This window comes from Astatotilapia calliptera, chromosome 16, assembly GCF_964374335.1.
Source record: "Astatotilapia calliptera chromosome 16, fAstCal68.1, whole genome shotgun sequence".
In the NCBI taxonomy this organism is placed as follows: domain Eukaryota; kingdom Metazoa; phylum Chordata; class Actinopteri; order Cichliformes; family Cichlidae; genus Astatotilapia; species Astatotilapia calliptera.
In genome coordinates this window covers 10141358-10164810 of record NC_137437.1, presented here as the reverse complement: position 1 = coordinate 10164810, position 23453 = coordinate 10141358, and the positions used below count along the sequence as shown (strand labels likewise).

At 41.1% G+C, this 23453-nt stretch overlaps 1 protein-coding gene across 1 annotated transcript; it reads right to left on the bottom strand.

The window, feature by feature from the left end:
* Positions 1-1943: 1943 nt before the first annotated feature.
* f5 (coagulation factor V) lies at positions 1944-22461 on the bottom strand. Its single transcript, XM_026144666.2, has 25 exons — positions 22242-22461; positions 21923-22005; positions 21128-21250; positions 19521-19733; positions 19268-19429; positions 15602-15823; positions 15349-15514; positions 15055-15235; positions 14436-14532; positions 14114-14319; positions 13370-13517; positions 13062-13274; positions 10436-12488; positions 10160-10328; positions 9659-9895; positions 9299-9515; positions 9033-9212; positions 8771-8887; positions 8585-8656; positions 7858-7943; positions 3549-3704; positions 3292-3436; positions 2957-3108; positions 2603-2785; positions 1944-2499 (listed from the first exon to the last, which is right to left on the bottom strand). Exons 1-25 carry the CDS (start codon positions 22400-22402, stop codon positions 2353-2355), a joined length of 5889 nt encoding a protein of 1962 aa, XP_026000451.2. The 5' UTR covers positions 22403-22461; the 3' UTR covers positions 1944-2352.
* Between the last annotated feature and the right edge of the window lie 992 nt (positions 22462-23453).

Below are 23453 nucleotides of genomic sequence, written 5' to 3'. Positions count from 1 at the left end.
ACGACGCGCGCCGGCTCCTTATCGCAGGCCATGGTTTTTTCCCCTTTCTCTCACCCTCTCTCTCGCACTATTTTCCGCTTCACTCCGCATGCGAGCCTTGTGCTTTGCGTTGGGACTCGCAGTAGCACAGGAACAGAGCTGAGGGAGAGACAGAGAAAGAGAGCCAGGGACAACAACGTCACATTAGAAAGGTATAGTAATCATCCACAACTATTTTCAGTTGCAGATGATAAAGGATTCAGAAAGTTTATTCATGCAGGCCCATATGACAGAGAATATGCATGTTCTTTTTGTTTTTATATTTTAATTTATATTTAATTGTGTTGTGGTTTGCAGTGTTTTGTGTTGTTTCACTTTAAATTTGTTTAAAAGGAAAAAGCTGAAAATTTAAATAGTTAAAAGTTGAAATGTGAATAGTTGGTTTTTGTATTATATGATTTATTTATTACATTTTATGTGGAGTGAATAAATAAAAGTATATTTACAGTGGCCCCTAGAGACAAAGCACATACAAACTTCAAAACACGTACAAACCCTGAAGCACGTAAAAACTCCATAGCACGTACAAAAGACAACAGAAGTGCTCCAGGATGCTACGTGCAGTGTTGAGCTTTTGTTATTTAGTGGCTACACAAGCCAGCAAGTACCAACGACCGGATTTGGTGTGTGGTAGTAACAGGTAAATGAACTTTTTAAAAAAAAATTATTTGAATATATATGTGTGCTTGTGTTTTTCTGGGCAAAGAGGTCTCTAAAGGCAGCCAACTCTTCCCCTGCTCTTTAGTAAAATTTATCTTTGACATTTTCAAAACTTGTGTCCTTTTGTGCATAATTTTATATTATTGTTAATAATAAATTAATTAAAGCAACAAAACAGCCTGAAGAGCCAGTTCGGAGCCGACTCTTTTTAGTGAGCCGAGCTGAAAGAGCCGGTTCTCTAAAAAGAGACGGAAATCCCATCACTAGATAGGACCTCCATAATCCAACGAGACAGCTCGTTTTGCACTGTATGATCTCCGGGGCTCTTATTTTGTCTAGGTCTGATTTTCAGCCATCGTGAAACTGCAGTGACATCTGGTGGTGGAATCTCACAGTTGCGGCTGATCTTTGCTCAGCAATACAACAGTCCCAAAACAAAATCTCACCTCAGTTGTATTTTGAACTGAACTGTAATCTACATCAGCAAGTACAATTTAAGGAGGGCGCTCTCAATATATCGCCTTTGCTTTCATTTCCAGAGTACCCAGAGGGAACCCACGCAAAGACGGGGAGAACATACAAACTCCACACAAAAAGACCCCGGCCGGGTGGTGGAATTGAACTCAGGACCTTATTGCTGCATCATCATCATCATCATCATCATCATCATCATCATCATCAGTAGTAGTAGTATTAGTAGGTTCAAGGTTCTTTATTTGTCACATGCATAGTTATACAAGTATAACACACAGTGTAACCTGACACGCTCGACTTGTGCAAAAAGGGGGGGGGAATAGAGGAAGAACATTATATATATAATATATACATTAGTTGAATGTGCGGTAGTAGCATACATGCAGTATTATTATTTCCAAATCACACAGTTAAGCAGCTGCTCCCAGGCAGACCGCAGGTGTCCAATAAGGCTATCTGTGAGTTGATTTGCCTCCATAGATCAGTAGCAAAGTAATCCAAACATGCTGAGACGTTCACACCTCTGGTGCCCCGTTTAACATGATCAGCAAATGGATAAACATAACGTGTGTGCAGCTGCATGTGTCTGTTGACTCTTGTGCTGCTAACCAAGGCTTGGCCCCAGCAGAGGTGTTAAAAGTGAGACCTTCAGGACATGAGAAGATGTCAGCGTTCCCACACTCATGCTTGGGATACCAAGGCTCTCCATTTGTACAGCGTATTCAGTCATGCAAACCGTCCATCCATCACTGAACATGACACCGAATAAAAACAATGCATATTGTATTTATTAGAAATAAATTACATATTCGTTCTCTGCTTACATATTTACATGAATCAATATTTGTTCCTGATAAAATACTGCATATAAACTTGAAAATACAACTAGTATTTCATAAAACACACAAATCCGACTTACTCATTACATTTTTACTACTTTTTACTACTTTGATTGCAACTTCCAAAAAATAAAAAATCATAGTGACAAGTGACAATTCACTGAGTTACTCAAGCTACAAGATAAATCTGGCAAATAGTCTGAAACAAACATGTGTGAGTTTTTTTCATGTTAGCTGTGATTTGGTATTTCTATGTTATGTTACCTTTTTAGCTTCATGTCCATTTATTTGCATATTCATGAGCATGGTTGAGCTGACCTGTATGATCTATTATCTATTATCACTCAAAGTCACATCCAAGTAGCTCAATTCTCATGGTGATGGAGGTCATCCAGCTTTTGGGGATGACTCGGATAAAGCGGGAGAAAATGGGAGGGTAGATGTAGTTCCTGGCGTGGCCGTTGTTATTTGTATTTCCCACAAAAACCTGGATTTGATGTGAGCAGAGAGACAGGAATTGTTTACAATCACTTCTTTACTTCACTCAGTGAAAACACAAGTTTACTTGCTCAACATGTTGGACGGCTCACCTTGGCAGGCTCATCCTCACTATCCGTGTACTCTTTCCACTCTATCCCATTGTCACTGTACTGCAAAATGTAGGACATGACATACATCTCCTTCCCCAGAGACTTGGCTCCCTGGGTTATGACACCTGTGATCTTTTTAATCTGAGGCAGTTCTACCTGAAGCCACTGGTCCATGTTGTTATACTGAGAAGGAGAAGAAACAAGAGAGGCAATCAGGAAAAATCTGAATGCTAATGAACTGGCAAATTCTCAAGGGTTTTTAAGTGTTGTAGGTGTACTGGCTTTTACGCGATGCTCACATTAAATCTGAATGCACTTCTGTTTTATCTATCACGGCAATATTAGGACATTTACCATAGCCCGCCATGCGTTGACGGCACCTTGTCTGTTGAGGCGTGCGAGTGATGGTTTCCAGGGTCCATTGTACCAGCTAGTGGCTGTAGAGCTGGCTGTGATGTAAATGTCCCCTATAGCTTCACTTTCCATCCCAAGAGGCACTGAGCAGCCTGAGGCAGGAGATCAGAAATGTTCAGGACCTTTCACTTGATCATAACATACACTTTTAAAATTTTCACAGCATCCCTTAGTTTAAAGTCTTATGCATTTAGTCTGGGGTTTGAAATGCACAGTGTCCAAACCTTTTTTTAATTTTTTTTTTTACTAAAATCGTTGTTACTGTACCGGCTTACCATCAAGCTCACAGCCAAAGTACTCCATGCGGACTGTTGCCATGTTGTACCATTCAATGGGGTGAAGCCTAATGAATCGTCCAATCACGGGAGGGAAGAAAATATTTGTCTTTGTCCCATAGGCTTCCTGGTTACCAGTGAATACCTGGTAAGAGAGGATAAGACACAAAGTGAGAGAATTAGATAGCTGCTCCCAAGCTTGTCCAGTTTGTAGGTCTCTGCATTAAAGAAAGGAAGTGATCAAACTTCCCCCCCACCTTTCTAAAGCCTTCGCTGTCGCCTTTATAAAAGATCCACTTCCGGCGGTCGTTGCTGTAGGAGATCAAATATTTGACCACATACTGGGAATAGAACATTTGCTTGGCTCCCTGAGTTGCCACCTGGCTGATCACAACTGGCCGCTGGAAGTCTACCTGTGTAGGGGAAAGTAGATATTAAGGCACAGTGTCAAACATAAGGCCCGCTAAAGCCTCCAGTCCGTCCCACTGGATGTCTTCAGAGAAGAAATTTTGCACTTTTAATTGTATTTTCAGAAGTTTCACAGCTTTTCCTGCTGATAAAGATGTCCCCCATGGTCATCCCTACTTAAACAAAGTTATTCAGTTATAGATTTCTGTAATTTTACACATTTACTCTTTAAAATTTAAGACTTGTGATGACAGATTTCTTTCTGTTAAAATAGTTTGTATATGAGATATACAGTGGGGCAAAAAAGTATTTAGTCAGCCACCGATTGTGCAAGTTCCCCCACTTAAAATGATGACAGAGGTCAGTAATTTGCACCAGAGGTACACTTCAACTGTGAGAGACAGAATGTGAAAAAAAAAATCCATGAATCCACATGGTAGGATTTGTAAAGAATTTATTCGTAAATCAGGGTGGAAAATAAGTATTTGGTCACCTCAAACAAGGAAAATCTCTGGCTCTCACAGACCTGTAACGTCTTCTGTAAGAAGCTTTTCTGTCCCCCACTCGTTACCTGTATGAATGGCACCTGTTTGAACTCATCATCTGTATAAAAGACACCTGTCCACAGCCTCAAACAGTCAGACTCCAAACTCCGCCATGGCCAAGACCAAAGAGCTTTCGAAGGACACCAGGAAAAGTATTGTAGACCTGCACCAGACTGGGAAGAGTGAATCTACAATAGGCAAGCAGCTTGGTGTGAAAAAATCAACTGTGGGAGCAATCATCAGGAAATGGAAGACATACAAGACCACTGATAATCTCCCTCGATCTGGGGCTCCACGCAAGATCTCATCCCGTGGGGTCAAAATGATCATGAGAACGGTGAGCAAAGATCCCAGAACCACACGGGGGGACCTGGTGAATGACCTGCAGAGAGCTGGGACCAAAGTAACAAAGGTCACCATCAGTAACACACTACAACGGCAGGGAATCAAATCCCGCAGTGCCAGACGTGTTCCGCTGCTGAAGCCAGTGCATGTCCAGGCCCGTCTGAAGTTTGCCAGAGAGCACATGGATGATACAGCAGAGGATTGGGAGAATGTCATGTGGTCAGATGAAACCAAAGTAGAACTTTTTGGTATAAACTCAACTCGTCGTGTTTGGAGGAAGAAGAATACTGAGTTGCATCCCAAGAACACCATACCTACTGTGAAGCATGGGGGTGGAAACATCATGCTATGGGGCTGTTTTTCTGCCAAGGGGACAGGACGACTGATCCGTGTTAAGGACAGAATGAATGGGGCCATGTATCGTGAGATTTTGAGCCAAAACCTCCTTCCATCAGTGAGAACTTTGAAGATGAAACGAGGCTGGGTCTTCCAACATGACAATGATCCAAAACACACCGCCCGGGCAACAAAGGAGTGGCTCCGTAAGAAGCATTTGAAAGTCCTGGAGTGGCCTAGCCAGTCTCCAGACCTCAACCCCATAGAAAATCTGTGGCGGGAGTTGAAAGTCCGTGTTGCTCGGCGACAGCCCCAAAACATCACTGCTCTCGAGAAGATCTGCATGGAGGAATGGGCCAAAATACCAGCTACTGTGTGTGCAAACCTGGTAAAGACCTATAGTAAACGTTTGACCTCTGTTATTGCCAACAAAGGTATGTTACAAAGTATTGAGTTGTATTTTTGTTATTGACCAAATACTTATTTTCCACCCTGATTTACGAATAAATTCTTTACAAATCCTACCATGTGGATTCATGGATTTTTTTTTCACATTCTGTCTCTCACAGTTGAAGTGTACCTCTGGTGCAACTTACTGACCTCTGTCATCATTTTAAGTGGGGGAACTTGCACAATCGGTGGCTGACTAAATACTTTTTTGCCCCACTGTATAAGGAATTAAATGTGCAGTTAAACTTCTGTTCAATGGCAGAAAGGGCAGTTTTGCTGGTCTGCCCCACATAAGATCAAAGTGGATCAAAAAGGAGTTTTGATCCACGTATTTGGCCTTTGACACTTCTACACACTGGACAGGTAAAATTTGTGCAAATATTTTGTGCGGTAAAAATATTTTTAAGACCCACATTTTCTTAATGCAGTTGTTCACACCAACTGAGTCATTTCGCCTGATGAAACTTGCAGCATTTATTTTTCAGATAAAGATAGATTTTTAAATTTTTTCCATATGAACAATAAATGTGACAAATCAAACTGCTGCATTTGGTGACAGGTGCGCTCATAGCGCACCGAAATCGAGTATACAGTGATAATAGTTAAATAATAGCAGAGGTGCCAAAAGTACAGACTTTACTTAAGTAGAGGTATGGATAGCTGGGTTAAAAATACTCCAGTAGAAGTACTGAAGCAACTTCTTTACTCAAGTAAAAGTGAAAATATGCACTCAAAGTAAGAAAACAAACTGTAGGTCTTTGATTCTACTAACCATTTTTGTCCAAAGGTAACTGAGGCTTGTGCTATATTAATATAATAATAAAATAATGTTAGTACATGAGAATTTAATTTTAAATGCTAATTCTAATGAATATACTTAGCTTGAACATGTTATGTAGGACACATGAAGTGAAAGAGAATTAAAAACAAACAAACACACTATTTTCTGTTGCCTACATTGTCGAGGGTGCCTCCACAGATAAACAATAAAATGAGTGCAGTCAAGGGTTACAGTCGGATTCAGTGGGATACATCAAGGAAACTCTAAGATCTGTGCAGAGTCTAAGCGTTGGGAAAAGAATCACAACTTACATTAATTTCTAACGTGAGCTCCAGTAGGTTTTCTTTGTGTACATGCTGTAATCAGCTGACCAGCTGCTCTTTGTGGATTCACACAACTGAACATGATGTAAGCAGTTTCACAAGCTATCTTGGCTGATGTCTATCCCCTACACTGACACTACACTTTTTATACGGTGTTTATAATAGATAGTATAAAGCTGGAATTCAGTTAATTAATATAAGCATCATTGACTTAAATGCAAATTCATCTCTGCTGCACTTGTAACCTAACACTGACCATGAGCAGCACAGCCACTATGCACCAGATGCACACAGTGTTTTAATAAAGAATTCGCCGCAGTACTAAAACTAACCTGTTTACCCAGTATTTTCATGCAACATTTGAAGAACATAAAGTTTGTGTAGGTTTGTTTGTTTTGCAAGACATTTCACAATATGATAATACATAATTTATCAAAACACACCATATACAAATCAAATATGTGATTAGAATTATGACATTGAATACAAGCTTTAAAGTTGCAGTTTATCAAGCGTCACTGAGCAGTCTTTATCTTTAAATCTAACCTCTCTTTTTCTTACCCACTCCTGTTTGTGTTCCTACATCTTTCTCCATCTCTGAGTGAACTCATGTCACACAATTTTCTCTCCCTGTAAAATACAGCAGCTGGACCTTTAGCTAGCAGGAGCACTGTTGTGCCAAGGTAGTTATACTTGGCGTTGGGAGTGCACAACACCATTCCACTTTAACCCCAGATGATAAACGCTACAGATGACACAGCTGAACCTAATGTAACCTATCCCAAACCTAAGCTGTTTTGAAAATGGAAGTACAGCTAGTCATTTAAAGATCTAGGGAGTAAAAGTAAAAAGTTGTCAGAAAAAGAAATTCTCAAGTACAGATACCTGAAAATTGTAGTTAAGTACAGTAACAAAGTATTTGTACTTCATTACTTCCAACCTCTGACTATTTTACCTAAGACATAATTTCTCTGCCTCTTCAGATGTGGTCCCAACTTTGCCAACAAGAGCTCAAACTGCCCCGCTCACATCCTGAAACATGTACAAGCAGTCGTAAAACAGCTTCAATTCCTGGATTTCAAACCATGGAGTTCTCCCTGCTGCTGCCTTCTTGTGAGAAGTGGATGAACCCAGAATCTCTCTGTCTTCCCTTTCTGGTTTAGAAACATCAGGACCAGCTACTTTTTTCAGTCCAGTGTTGGAGGAAAATTATTTTTTGTGAGGACAAACGCTTTCAGTGTGTATATGTTAAACAACAAGTTTGCATCTGAAAAATGTGGAATTTCGTGTCTTTTTTTTGCATCGCATCTGGTATGTAAACAACTGTATTTGCATGGTAAGCATGGGAGTGTAGGTTATCACATCTACACCACATTACCTGAATAAAGCTGTTGTTCTTGTCTGTGCTCCATGCATTGTATTTACCCTGATTGTTCAATCTGGCAAGATGGGGCTCCCAGTATCCTTAAAAGACAGAAAAAATTACAGACCTTTACCATGCAATAATTTCCCAGGTCCTCTGACAAGATACCGAACTGCCGATTGCCTCCGATGTATCCATCAGAGTGTGATTGGTCAAAGTGCAGAAAATAACGCGGGACAGGGGTGAATGCAGCTTGTGGTATAAGAAGTGCATTGAGTCCACAGGATATGGTGGTGGATTTGGAGACACAACTGGTGAAAAGAAAGATTTCTGTGATAGTTGGTGCTAGAGCATCTGTTCAAGACTGTTCCACCTGTAGATATAATGTAGAAGTTGGACTTCTAGCTTGGCTTTAGTTTTTATTAATATTTTTAAATGCCCTGGGCTTGTTTTATTGTAAATAAATCATGTTATTTGCTACTCTTGAGTTTTGTACTCCTTGGCTATCACTGCCCTTTTAGTGTTTTAGTTGATCTCCACCCAATGGAAAAGGACCTCCCTCTTCCTTCTCCTTTTCCTGCATTACATAAAGGCAATGACCTTGATTACCCTTCTAGTTTTAGTCCAGGTAACAACAACATCAGTAGATCAGTAGTGATTCGTGATGTACTGTGAGTTAAGTAGTACCGAAGTGTATTTGTTGCTAAAATAAATTATTGCAGACAAGAGGTAGTATAGCTACCTCTAGTTTTGATTGCTGTGATCTCTCCATCCTTCACACTGCCCGATTCTAGACCCAGTGGACGATAGCAGTCTTGGGGACACACGAGAAATATTTCAGTATTAAAATGTAAGACATATAAAACATGTCAAAATGGGTAGAAAATCATGTTGTAAATGCAGCAGAGTGATAGTTTTATATTTGCACCATTATCCAGAACCAAAAAGAGTGTCTGCATGCCCTTCTGTTGGCTAAGGCCAACTTCTGTCTCCAGCTGCCAGAGGCCAGGTTTGGATGGATACATCTCCAGGGTAGCAAAACCCCCTGCGAACACAGTTCATCACACGGACTCACTTGAAACTTTTCTCTCTGCTGCTACAGCTGACAATCCAAATCCTGCAGACTGTGAATTCTAATGTTTAAAATGTGGTGAAGAAGGTGTTACTCTAAGTTTACATATCATTCTCACCAGGCAGCAGTGGGTAGACAGCCTGTCTGTAGCTGGTGCTCTTCTTGTGTATAAATGTCTGCCCATGAAAGTGGACACTATGAAAATCATTGGGAGAACCCAAGTTGATGAGATGCCAGGTCACAAGCTGGTTGGTGTACATCCTCAGGCCCTTCAGGCTGTGTATAATTCCATTGATTGCTAAAAAAACCAAGACATTTTTATATAATTCTGTTTTTGTCTCTAATAGGTGCATGGTATAGAAGGCACTAAAAGTAATGCATTACAATGGAACTTTAGGTTCTCCTTGAACGTGTGATCCATGATTCTCCTTCGCCTTTTTCTTTGCATTATCTCAGAGTTCTTCTCATAGTACCAGCTCCGTGACTCATCAAAAGTCATGAAAAGTAGTGTGAATTCTCTCCTATCTGTTAATTTCGTGTCCAAGGTTCCCTCTCGACACACCAGCAAAGGCCCAATCAAGCCTGAGTGGATATCCCTTTCCTAAGAGAAAGCGCACATGTGAGGTTCAATATTATTTTAAATAAATCATTACTTTGTTTTTGTTTTATTGAAGATATAACTTAAACCACAGAAAATTCTCTGCATCTCTCTTTTTTATAACAAGTATTAATTATTATACTCACAGGATTTACGCCTGAATAGTAGGCCCAGGTTCGGCAGACAGACTCTTCTGGTTTTGGCCCAACTGTATGCCCGACTTGCCACAAATAAGTAAAGGTGCTATTGGGTTTAACCTCATTGTCATATTGGAACCAGTAATGGGATTCATCCTCATAGGAGAGGCCTTCTGTCCGCTTGGTATAGGACACCCCATTGGGGTGTATTGAATATGGACGGTTGGCATTGTTCCTGAACACCACCTACGAGACAGTGACACACATTCTGCATTTTGGAAAGATGGAGTGTTAGGGTTGGGGTAATAAACTTTTTTTGGAAAACGCTCTTTTTGATTATCTTGCTGAGAGTTAGATTAGGAGCTCTGACCTTTAAACCAGGATAAAGGACGCATAGTGAGTCTATTAGCTTAGTGAAGGTAATTGGTTAGATGGATCTTGGTTGCTTTAGACAGAATATATAAATATTGAGAAAGTAAAGGCAGCTGGCTTATGTCGGGTTAGTCTTACCATGATGCTTTGTCCAACCTCCGCTTTGATGACCGGCCCCAGGATGCCGAGATGCTCGTCTATCTCCCCACGGATGTCGGGTGTGGTGAAGCTACTATCCAAGTAACCTCGAAAGACTACCTTGGTGAACTTAGTTTCTTGGCTGAGTAGTTCATGCTTTTCTTGCCTCCTGTTTAAATAACAGGATGATGCTTTAGCTGACATGTTCTTGATTTCCTGTAAATCAGCATTCAGGTGTTATATTAGTCTTTTAAATTTTCACAACTCTGAGCTTACCTGTGTCCATACCCTGCATAATCCCATTCGACCTCCTCTGCAGCAATGAAATAAGTCTTGACATTGGGGCCTGACATTTTTAAGTAATATTTTGTGGTCTCGTCAAGGTCAAGGTTCTTGATATCATCAGCGACGCTGTAAGGGTCTTTGTACATCACGTACTCGTATTCATCCTGTTCTTCTAGCGCTAGGTGATCTGGTTCTCCCCCAGGAATATAAAGCTCATAGTCGCTGAAATCAGGCCGAGGCACACCAATAACAACGGGCATGTCAATGACGTGGTCCTCAGTCAAGACGGGCTTTGGTGAGTGAGGCCGTGACCCACGAGGAGTCATTCCTGGATTAAATCCACGAGGAGAGAATGGTAAACCACTCCGGGCCTGAGGCTTGTATTCCTTTCTTTTCCTTGTTTTCATGCCATGTCCCTTCTCTGGTCTCTGTCGACGGTTCACAACCCTGACTTTCTTTTTTGGAGGCAGTGTTGTTTGAGGGGTTTCCTTCTCAAAGTGTTTCTTCAACTGGTCTGGAAGTTCCTCAGGTATCATTTGGTAAGTTCCTTCGTAGGTCCAGTTGTGACCTTGTATTTTGACCAAACTGGTTTTAATAGCCTCTGTATTGTTTTCCTTAAGGAAGATGATCACTTCTTCACTGCTCTCTGAGAAACCTAGCTCTTCAGAACTGAGGGACTGGTTACCTGAAACTGTAGTCTGATTAGAAAGACTTTCCAAAGATGTGTTGGTCAACTTGTCAAAGAGACTTGAGATATTCTCCTCACGCCCCATACTGCTCATCACTGATAGAGCTGATCTGGATGCATCCCCTGTGACATTTTGCTCATTCTCAAGCAAAATCTGGGTTACATTTTTATAGCTGGAATTAGTTGGAGTAGTCACAACTTCAAGGTTAATTTGAAGTCCATACTCTAGCTCTCCTGAGCTCAAAAAAGTGTTATTGTCACTGGTTTTATTTTCTGTCCTTTTAGTCAACTCCAAGATGGTTAAGTTGTTCCTTTTAATGTTGCTGCTGACTTCTTCAGCATCTACCTCTAGAACTGACAATGAATGGTTTGTTCTCTCTGCTGACGTGTTGCCATACTTTACTGCAGTGTTAGTCTCGTCTTCCCGTTTTGTATTTTCCAGCAGAGTGTCAGCTGATAAATTGCTGTTTAGGCTACTGTTGAAATTGTTAATGCTCGGCTTTGACAGAGGCACAGAGTAAGAGAACACATCCCCTCTAGTGTATTTCTCCTCAGAGTCCTGTACAACCTCTTCAATAGAAGTGTGGTTATCAGTGGTCAGTGTTACATTTATTCTTTCCCTTTCTAAACTGTTACTTGAATTTCCTGATAGTACTGCAGTGAGATTGGTCGGCTCTTGCAATGCTACGTTAGGTCTGGTAGTCTCTGATGACAAACTGCCATTTCTAGTTGTACTGGAATCCTTTTGTGACACATTGTGGCTATTCAAACCAGTTAGGTTCTCTGTTTGATACAGAGTGGAACTCTCTAAAACTGACTGTGTCAATGGTGTACTGCTGTTCAGTATATGTGTTGTATTCTCACTTGTGCTTTGTTTCTGCAAATTACCTATTGTAATATTCAGGACTTTCAAAATAAGAAACCACACTTCAGTTAATGCATCTGAGTTTATAGTGGAGGTCTCGGGTTTACTCTTTATCTCTGTGAAATTAAGGGTGCTGTTCATATCTTTTTCAAGGACATCAACAACATCGTAATCCAGGAAAGAGAGGTCCAAGTTCTCCATATCTGAGTCACCAGACTGGTTCTTGAGAGACCTGAGATTCAATTCTTCTGCAAACATTTGTGTGTAGATATCTGGCTCCAGTGATGGGTTTTTATCTGGATCTACCTTCTCTTTCTCTTCTTTTTCTTTGATTTCCTCCAAGCTAGGGGGCTTCCACACAGTAAACTCACTTTTTGTCAATGAATCTTCGTACTCATACTGGTAGTCACGGAAGCACTCAACATCCCGAAACTTAACACGCATTCCGTTAGTTGTCTCGTGGGAATTCAGGGAAGCAAGAAGCCAGACACCTGGTTTAAAAGAGACACAAAAAACATCAGTGATAAAACTATGGAGTGTGCATCTGTTTCGGATGGTGGCAGTGACTGGTTAATTACATGGACTATATAGGATGGATATGGGAAATGTTACGTTACACTTATGAAGTTTTGTGAAGTCATGAAACATTTTTGTTCTCACCATCAACCCACCAGCCTGGGGTGCCTCTAAACATGAAACCAAAGGACACTATCTTTGATAAATCGTGAGCATATCCTCACCTTTACAACTTTGTACAAAATGAACTTCTTGTATATTAACTATGATCTGTAATGTAACAATTAGGGCCATAAACTCATCAGAAAAGCATTTATTTAGGGCACAAAAAAGAGCGCTGAGGGTTCTGTTTCCATAGACTTCTGTGCAACTGCACTGGTTTTAATTTTAACACCAGAGCTATTGCATCTATGAATCTACACTTAATATCATGCAGTTCAATAAAGTGTTACTTTCAATGTCTTTCTGAAGGTAAAAAATATCCTGGCAAATAATTATCTGGATGTTAAGAATCTGACATAATATGAGCACTGTCAGTCCTTACTGACCAGTGTTGAGCATGTTCATAGTGATGGTCTCTCCAGTCATGGGGTAGAGGCTTAGGAAGTCCTCTGTTCTTTCATTCAGCTCAAATGTGTGGCCGTAGAAAGTAGCTGTCTGGATGTAGTCCTGTGCGCCAATGCTGGACACGTGCCATGTTGCAACCTCACCACTGCAGAAGCCCAAGGGTGGGTCGTCCTTAAAGATGTAACCGTTGACAGCTGTAAGGTAATTCATGACAGTTAGTTGACTGCAGCCAGGTAAATGCAAGGCCAATATGTTATATGAACCTTAATTAGCTCAAGGAAAAACTCACTGTGCTTGATATTGGACTTATAAAATTCTGGGTCTTCCCTGTTGACTTTAGATTGATTACAATATTGGCGAATGTTATCCTCTAGATACCAACTCTTGTTCTCATCAAAGACCGCAAACATCGCATGCTGCTCTTTGTCTGCTTTCAGCTGTAGACAAAAAGAAAGACATGTACTCCTCTTCACACCATCAGCTTCTATATCAACAGCAAATACATCTCAGTCTTATAGTTTTTGGGCTTGCAGGTATTTTGGTCATCATCAAATTATTCGACAAATTAAAACAACATTCATTAAAATCTTTTTCAATAGTTGTTAACTAAACATAAACTAAAAAATGATAACTAACTGAACAAGATTGTGTGCTCACAAACTAAGTTTAGTTTTACTCTTTGCCTGGTTCTGGCGGAGGTTTCTTCTTCCTCTGCACTGGCGCCAAAGTGCTTGCTCGGAGGACATCTGATTGTTGGGCCTTTCTCTGTAGGTTCTTACCTTACAATATAACTCGCCTTGAGACAACTGTTGTTGTGATTTGGTGCTATATGAATAAAACTGGACTGAATTCAACTTAAATAAGTGAACTTGAAAAACTATATGAAACCAAACTTAATTCAAAATACCACTTAAATATGAAGACTGAGGCCTTTCTGTGTGGAGTCTGGACGCAAACCAAATAACACTGAAAGCAGCATTTATTATTTATTTTTTATTTTTGCTGCCCAGTGTCTAGCAGCTGTTTTTCTTACCTGCACATTCCTGACATTGAGGGACTGACTCTTGCAGATGAGCATTGGTCCAATCAGTCCAGAGGCGATGTCCCGTGGTGTGTTCACCGCACTGTGATAAAGTCGTGTCAGACATCTGGAATCTCCCTCCAAAGGCTCATCCTCTTCGACCACTTTCCACACATAGGTGTGTGTCTCACCTGGCTGGACACCATGAGAATGGTTTCCTGGAAACCATAATACAAAAACTCCATCAAATATATGTCAACTTTTAAAATAAGCAAACTAAAGTGGGCTGTTCAGCCTTAAAACGTTTGCTTTAAATGGGATGAGAAATGAGTACCTCCTTTTGGGTAGTTGACTCCTTCTTGGGACTTCTCTATTGTCAGTCCATGCGGGTAGATACTGTAGGGTCTGGAGGCCATGTTCTTAAAAACAATCTGTAACAGCAGTAAGGGTACATGAGGACAAACAGTCTGTAATCACTGTGAAATAATTACACAATCCCTGCAGTCCACTTTAGTGAGACACACACAAGATACTTGTCTTAGCTCTGTGTTTATTGATTTGAAATACCACTGACTGTCTGGATAAAGTGTTGACTTTCAACTCAAAAGTACATCTATTTCCTGTCTTTGAGAGATAGGTTTTGAATTTTTGAACGTAGTTAAATAATATTCTGTTTTAAATCATTTAGTGAAGACTGTTGATGCCTAAATAATTGTCATTTTATTGCCTGTCAGTGCACGTTGGTGACCCTCCAAACCAGGTTCCCTCAGCCAGAACTAAGAGTGAGACTGCTTTGAAAGTAAAGCATTTGCAGCATGGTACTTTTAAGCTGTTTTTTCCTAAATATGTTTTGAGTTATGTGGCTCGTGTGATCATGTGGAGTGATATGAATAATAATTGAACTCATAATATGCTAAGTGACTATAATTTGGCTTCAATACATGTTCTCTCACCGTGATAATGTCTCTGATTTGCGCTCTGATCACTGGGCCCAAAATACCCAGCTCATTTTTCCTCTGCTTGTTCTCTGATTTTTCAGTGAACGTCTCATCTTTGTACTGAGTGTACACTGCCTTCTTGTACTTCCCACCTATGCGTGTTGGTGACTGACTCAGGTACTGGCGCTTGAAGTCCCTACACAAAAAAAATGAGAAATTTTCTATATCAGTTCATGTCGGCACATTTGCAGTTTTAATCTTTCATAAACAAAAAAATACCTAAAATGTTTTAAAATATAGTCTGCTTACTCATCAATATGGTCTTGCTTGGTAGGCGCATAGTCCCAGAAAATTTCCTCAGCAGCGATGTAGTATTTCCACTCCCTGCTTTGTCGTTGTTCTGCATAGCTCACCCACCGCTGTGGTTTTTCAAATCCTTTACAATTTATCACATCCACAAAAGCGTGCATGCTAGCTGCAATGATAGGAATGAATTTTTACTGTCAGTTTAACTACACAGGTGAATACTTTTCTACTCTGGTTAATGTAGAGAAACACTTACCTTCTATGTGCTTGACGGTGTGTGAGGAGAGCAGCCAGCGTCCTGTGTGGATAGCCACCATTCTGGCAGTGATGGAGGAACCAGTGATGAGCCCGACTGATGACACTTTATGCCCAGCATGTTCCAGTACTTGCCCATTCATATGCACTGAGAATACCTCTGGCTCTGAGCTCATACCCACCAGATGTACACTCACAGGGGCATAGGTGCACATGCTGACATCTGGAAGGAAAAGAGGAAACTCTGAGTCTCTTTATGGTTTTTACATTGTCAATATTGACAATATTGACATGACAGTCAATATTTTTCCTTTACACCGACATACACACCCTAGCATTTACCACTCAATTCCATCAGCAATGTCACTGTTCCTGAAAATACAGTTGTGGCCAAAAGTTCTGGCAATGGCACAAAGGTCTTTTGGTACACTTTGCAACTTGCAGCTTTTGAATGATTAAATCTTTGTGATTGTTCTTCAGTTTATCATAGAAACCTGTCAATAATAATTTCATTAAAAACAAAAGCAGCATGAAATGAATGAAAAACTTTGTGCCAATGTCAAAACTTTTTGTACAACTCACTGTATAAACCCCAGCTGTCAGAGAAATGGAGTGAACTGTAGCTAAAGATTAATGAATCTCATGGAAATGTGAATCAGAGATGCCAGTGTAAATAATTGTTTAGTATACATCAGAGGAGAACAGAAAAAACAACTGTGAAATTCTGGGCTGCTTCTGGGGTCTGTATTTAACGTAACAATTTAGTCCATAGCTTTTGTTAATACTAATATATGTATATATATATATATATATATATATATATATATATATATATATATATATATATATATATATATATATATATATATATATATATATATATATATATATAAAACACCCAGCACGCCCCTGCGGGCGGTTTATCCTTCAAGCTCGGGTCCTCTACCAGAGGCCTGGGAGCTTGAGGGTCCTGCGCAGTATCTTAGCTGTTCCCAGGACTGCGCTCTTCTGGACAGAGATCTCCGATGTTGTTCCCGGGATCTGCTGGAGCCACTCGCCTAGCTTGGGAGTCACCGCACCTAGTGCTCCGATTACCACGGGGACCACCGTTACCTTCACCCTCCACATCCTCTCGAGCTCTTCTCTGAGCCCTTGGTATTTCTCCAGCTTCTCGTGTTCCTTCTTCCTGATATTGCTGTCATTCGGAACCGCTACATCGATCACTACGGCCGTCTTCTTCTGTTTGTCTACCACCACTATGTCCGGTTGGTTAGCCACCACCATTTTGTCCGTCTGTATCTGGAAGTCCCACAGGATCTTAGCTCGGTCATTCTCCACCACCCTTGGGGGCATCTCCCATTTTGACCTCGGGACTTCCAGGTTATACTCGGCACAGATGTTCCTGTACACTATGCCGGCCACTTGGTTATGGCGTTCCATGTATGCCTTGCCTGCTAGCATCTTGCACCCTGCTGTTATGTGCTGGATTGTCTCTGGGGCATCTTTACACAGCCTGCACCTGGGGTCTTGCCTGGTGTGATAGACCCCAGCCTCTATGGATCTTGTACTCAGAGCTTGTTCTTGTGCTGCCATGATTAGTGCCTCTGTGCTGTCTTTCAGTCCAGCTTTGTCCAGCCACTGGTAGGATTTCTGGATATCAGCCACCTCCTCTATCTGCCGGTGGTACATACCGTGCAGGGGCCTGTCCTTCCATGATGGTTCCTCGTCTCCCTCCTCTTTCTTGGGTTTCTGCTGCCTGAGGTATTCACTGAGCACTCGGTCAGTTGGGGCCATCTTCCCAATGTATTCTTGGATGTTCCTTGTCTCATCCTGGACTGTGGTGCTGACACTCACCAGTCCCCGGCCCCCTTCCTTCCGCTTAGCGTACAGCCTCAGGGTGCTGGACTTGGGGTGAAACCCTCCATGCATGGTAAGGAGCTTTCTTGTCTTTATGTCAGTGGCTTCTATCTCCTGCTTTGGCCAGCCTATTACCCCAGCAGGGTACCTGATCACGGGCAGGGCGTACGTGTTGATGGCCCGGATCTTGTTCTTACCATTCAGCTGACTCCTCAGGACTTGCCTGACCCTCTGCAGGTACTTGGTGGTTGCAGCTTTTCTAGCGGCCTCTTCATGGTTCCCATTCGCCTGCGGGATCCCCAGGTACTTGTAACTGTCCTCTATGTCTGCAATGTTGCCTTCTGGTAGTTCAATCCCCTCAGTTCTGACTACCTTCCCTCTCTTTGTTACCATCCGACTACACTTCTCCAGTCCGAATGACATTCCAATGTCATTGCTGTATAGCCTGGTAGTGTGGATCAGGGAATCGATGTCTCGTTCACTCTTGGCATACAGGTTGATGTCATCCATGTACAGGAGGTGGCTGACAACTGCTCCGTTTCGTAGTCGGTATCCGTAGCCAGTCTTGTCAATTATCTCACTGAGGGGGTTCAGGCCTATGCAGAACAACAGTGGGGACAGAGCATCTCCTTGGTAGATCCCGCACTTGATGGTGACTTGTGCTATGGGCTTGGAGTTGGCCTCTAGTGTTGTACGCCACATCCCCATTGAGTTCCTGATGAAGGCTCTTAGGGTCCCATTGATCTTGTACAATTCTAAGCATTCCAGTATCCAGCTGTGGGGCATTGAGTCATAGGCCTTCTTGTAATCAATCCAGGCAGTGCACAGGTTGGTCAGCCTGGTCTTGCAGTCTCGGCTGACTGTTCTGTCTACCAGTAGCTGTGGTTTTGCGCCTCTGGTATTCTTGCAGTCAGCTTCTTTAGCCAGTAGGCGTGAACCATGTCGGGCCCTGGTGCTGTCCAACTCTTCATACTGGAGACCCTTTCTTGGATATCTGCCACTGTGATGGTTACTGGACCCTGTTCAGGGAGGTCGCTGTGGTCTGCCCTCTGATCCACTAGCCACTGAGCATTGCCGTTATGGGTTGCGTCCTTCTCCCATATGCTCTTCCAGTATTGCTCCGTCTCCAGCCTTGGTGGTGCTGTTCTTTTATTATTATTATTGTTCCCTTGCCACTGAGAGTACACCTTTGCTGGTTCTGTGGAGAACAGCTGGTTTATTCTCCTGCCTTCTATCTCTCTGGTGTACCTCCTCAAGCGGCTGGCCAAGGCTATGAGTCTTTGCTTGGCAGTTTCCAAGGCCTCAGGTATGGACAGCTTGCTGTATTTCTTATGCACCTTCTTTGTCGCACCTTTCTGCAACTCCGTTAGTTGGCTAACCTCCCTCTGTGCTACTTTGATCTTGCCCTCTAGCCTCCTTCTCCATGGAGGGTACTGCCCCTTGTGGCTGTTCAACTTGTAGCCAAGCATCTCACTGATCACTGCTGCTGTATTGTAGATCAGCTTGTTAGTGTCGGTAATCGTGGTTGTAGGTATCGTCCGTAGTGCTGCATTAACATCATCTAGCAGACCTTAACCCGTAGTCGGTTATATATATATATATATATATATATATATATATATATATATATATATATATATATATATATATATATATATATATATATATATATATATATATATATATAGTTTTCATTGTTTTGCTATTGAATACTTCATTATTGTATTGTATTATTGTAGAATCCATATATTAAAAAAGGCTAGCTTTTAGATCCCTTAGTGACAAATAACTGAGTGTTATACAGACTTACCTGGCAGAGATCCGTTTGTATATCCATTGATAGTATATTTCACATGGTTGTCTGAGGTATAGCCGCTAGGCTCGTATTTGCTCCTGCTCTCATCAAAAACCCCGAAAAGAAATACATACTCGTGGTGGATGCCAGCCTGCTGCCCTGATTCATCTAGACTGCCTGCCCAGAGAGAAAGAAAAAAAGAGAGCGTTCAAAATTCTAAAAGCAGTGTAAAAAAACACAAAAAGCACCAACACATTTTCATAGTTACCTTGCTTGCAGATGAGCAAAGTGCCAATGAGGCCAGAGTTGTAGTCTTTGACCACATTTTGATGGGAGATGTAGGTGTAGGTAAGACAGGTGGGGTCATTTTTCTGAGGAGCAACATCTGACGTCACCTCCCAGTAGTAAACGTGCTCACTGTTTGGAAGTACTTTGTCGTCCTCTTTCTCTTTTTGTGACGTGTTGTCAAAGTAGTAGGCTCCTGTGAAGAAAGGAGATAACTACTCCGAATTACAGATAAATAATATCATGATGGCAAAATTAACAAAATGCCACTGGTGTGCAGCAACTACAACTAAAAAATAAACTAAAACTAGATGTGAAAAAAACAACAACATTTTAGTTAACTAAAATAAAATAAAAACCAGCCTTTTGAAAAAGAAATTCAAAATAATTTAAATGATCTTGTAAACTTGGAAAACTAACTAAAATGAAATTAAAATATATAGAGAAAATCTCCTTAGTTGCACTGATGTCATGTTCACAAGACTTTCAAAAGTTTCTGTTTTGTTACTGTCATGGTCCTGGGTCAGTGAACCGGTGTTTTATATTTTGTGTTATCATGATTTACTACAGTTAGCGTTTTGGTTTCTGTTTTGTATTTCTAGCTCCTTAAGTTTTCTAGTAGTTCTTGGGTTTTGTTCCTGTGCCCCTCACGTTTAGTGTGGATTTTGTTCTGTCTTCATGTTTATTTTCTTGTTCCCCAGTCAGTCGTGTCTCATGTCGCTCCTGTCCCGGTGCTCCGTGTTCCCTCTGTTCAGTATCAAATCCATGCCTCTGTGCATCTCGTGTGTTTCCTGTTTTATTTTGATAGTCCCTGTCTTGTGTTCAGTGTTTTGAGTTTTTACATCTGATGAGTTCCAGCTGTGTTTCCACCTTTTCCCCCATCCTCTCGTTTCCTACGTGTGTATTTTAGTTCTCAGTCTTCCCCTGCTTGTTATTGCGTTGTACTCTCACAATACTGTGTTTTCTTCCGTGTTCCTAGCCGTTCCCGAGTTCCTGGTTCGTTTTCTTGTGTTCTAGTTGAAGTTTGTAGTTTCCAGTTTCTAGTTTAGTTTTGTGTTTAATGTTAGTTTTTACACCCTAAATAAAACTGCCTCCTTTAGTTCGCTCTTTCGTTGTCTGCAGTATGTGGAAGTCTGAGAAGATTTAGAGCTTTTTTTATAACCAGCTTTAAACAGTTTACAAAGATAATAGAGACTCTCCTGCATGGTTTTCTTACATTTTTGTGTTTCCTGTGTACTCTGACTTTTGTATTAAGAGCAAATTAAGGAACACTTTGCCTCAATTTCCTAAGTTCACTTTAATTCTCGTAAGTCTCAGAGAGTGATTTCCTAAGGCTTAGCAGTTCTTCCTGTTGGACTTCAGAACTGTCTGCTTTGATAATCTGCCTGCCTGGTTAATATTTTAGAAGAAGTCAAACAGATTTGTTTGTTGTATTGGCTAATGTTGTGTAATTATTACAATAAGGGACATCACAAGCACTCACAGTAACATTATGAGGCAGACTATGTTATGAAGTAGTGGTACTGTTGTTTTAAGGATAGCAGCATCTTTTGCATTCATCTGTTAGCAGCTGGGTTAATACGCACTCACCCTCAGACTGTTTCCCATAAGCCACACCGTGTGGGCTGATGCTATACGGGCTGGTGGCCATGTTTCTGAAAGTTACAACAATCGTCTCCCCTTCTTCTGCCCTCAGCGTGGGACCAAGGAGACCTGCAGAGAAGTTTATTTATGTGGAATCATGTCGTTTCAAAGGCTTTAGTTCATCACAGGGACACACTCGGATAAACACAGACTGACTCATCACTCTTTCTCTTTAACTGTTGACTTGCACAGCAACTTGACCGTAAACATTTGCAATAAAATGAAAGTAACCTTCTTCTTTGTAAATACAGCTTTATATTTTTTTCTTGCTTTCTGGGAAAGGAATTATTCTGTGACTGTTATTTCACTATCCTGCAAATGAATATATGCTTTGGCACCACATAAGAGGTGGAAGGGAGAAAGTCCAACCTTTTAATTCAGTTCCTTCAGAGAAAAATTAGCAAAAGTGGTAGCTGCTTATCCATTAATATGCACTCGGAGTGATACATTAAATGAATAATAATAACCTAATGTGTCCTAAAGTAAAAAGAGTGCATTTGATAGCGACTGTCTGTGTTTTTTTCCCACTGCGTGACACCAGGGCACCTTAAAAGCTCCTCAACACTGGTTCATTAAGTCTCTAATATACATGCATGTACATGGTAACTGCTTTCTGGGACCGTTATTGGTAAATACACCCCTCTATCTCACAGGTTAGTTAATGTGCAGACAGCGCAAGTGTTACTTAAAAATTTAAACCAGACATACGGTGTGTTCATGTAAACCGCATGAAGCATTTACCTAACCACGATGGAGGAGTCTTAGCCTGTCTGAAGCCTTTCTCATATTCCCGAAAGACCACTTTCTTATAGGTGGGTCCAGACCTAAGGAAGGGTGGAAAAACACAAAACATTACTCATTGTGCACACATAAGAAAATCCCCACAATACTTACACAATGGTGCATAGAGTCTAATTTACTGATTTAACATGGTGTGACTACTGATTTCATAATAAAACGGATTTTTAAAAATACAATAATAAAGTTACCAGATGCAAAAAAACAAAAGACAAAAAAGCATTCCAGTTACTCTTTATCAAAGTTTGAAGTGCTGTCCTACCCGTCTGTGTCGTTGCCAGAGTATTTCCAATCTATCTCCACAGCAGCAATGTAGTAATGTCTCTCCTTAGGCTGAGGCTGGTTTGCTTTGACCTGGTGGGCAGTCAGAAGAACCAGGACAGGTAGGAGCCAGCGAGCTCCAGTCCGGACACGGAGCCTCATACTTATGATCAGAGAGTGTGCTCTCTTCTACAACTCAAGAACGTGGGAGCTGACAGTCTGCTGTGTCCTTTATCTGCCACTGACACACGTACACATACCCACACTTGCTAGTTCAAACATTATGTCCCAGGGCAATGAACTGCGCCTCTGCATATTTTTCTTCCCTTTTGCAACCGGAAACATATGTGCGTTGCTGTGAGTCATGCCCGAAGGGTGTTGATGGTGGGAATGAGTGTTGAAATTCTGATCATAAATTTCTCTGGCCTAAGAATGTTCCAGAAAACCACTCTTAAAAACATGCCATAATTTCAGGGAAGCATTACTGTAAGTGTAATAGGTGTGGCCACACGTCATTCTGGTTTACCCCAATTTCACGCAGTTGAAATACTATTAAATGTAGCCTAAACTCATATCTGGACATTCACTTAGTGTTTACCATTTTATTATTATTTTTAAGTAAGATGTGACTTAAAGTATCACATTTACATAAAACAAAGACAAAAAAAATCTATTGAGGCTACGTCCACACATACACGGGTATTTTTGAAAACGGAGATTTTCCGTTTTCGTTTTAAAAAATAATCCCGTCCACACGTAAACGCAGAAATGAAGGAAAACGCTGCTATGAACATGCCAAAGCAACAGGTGGCGATATATTCCTAACCGTGCAGAAATGTTGGCCAATCAGAAGTCTAGAAGCCTCGGTGGGAAAAAGTAAACAAAGCTGGGGCATTGAAGCATAACTGAGTCGTATGTGTGGAGGGACAGTAACTGTGTGTGTATATGTAAGCATTCAAACACTGCAGAGAGTAAAATTAACAGTAACAGTATTGTAGAAATTCATTTCACCGAAACAATAACGTGGCGCACAGTGTGACGTCAAAAAATGCGCACACCTTTGACGCTGGATTTTCTCAGTTTTTCTCATCCATGTGTAAATGCAAAAACGGAGTTTTCGAAAATATCCACCCTGGCAGGCGTTTTTAAAAATCTCGAAAATGCCGTTTGCGTGTGGATGAAAGGTGCAAACGCATAGAAAAATCTGCGTTTT

Bases quoted from the DNA above. Each gene is read 5' to 3' on its own strand.
- f5 (XM_026144666.2), bottom strand. From the start codon at position 22,402: ATGAGGCTCCGTGTCCGGACTGGAGCTCGCTGGCTCCTACCTGTCCTG. The intron at 13,518-14,113 runs GTAAGAAAAACA...TTTTGTCTACAG, and splicing joins TCAATGTCAGGAATGTGCAG to CTGAAAGCAGACAAAGAGCA. The intron at 3,437-3,548 runs GTGGGGGGGAAG...CTCTCTTACCAG, and splicing joins ACAGCGAAGGCTTTAGAAAG to GTATTCACTGGTAACCAGGA.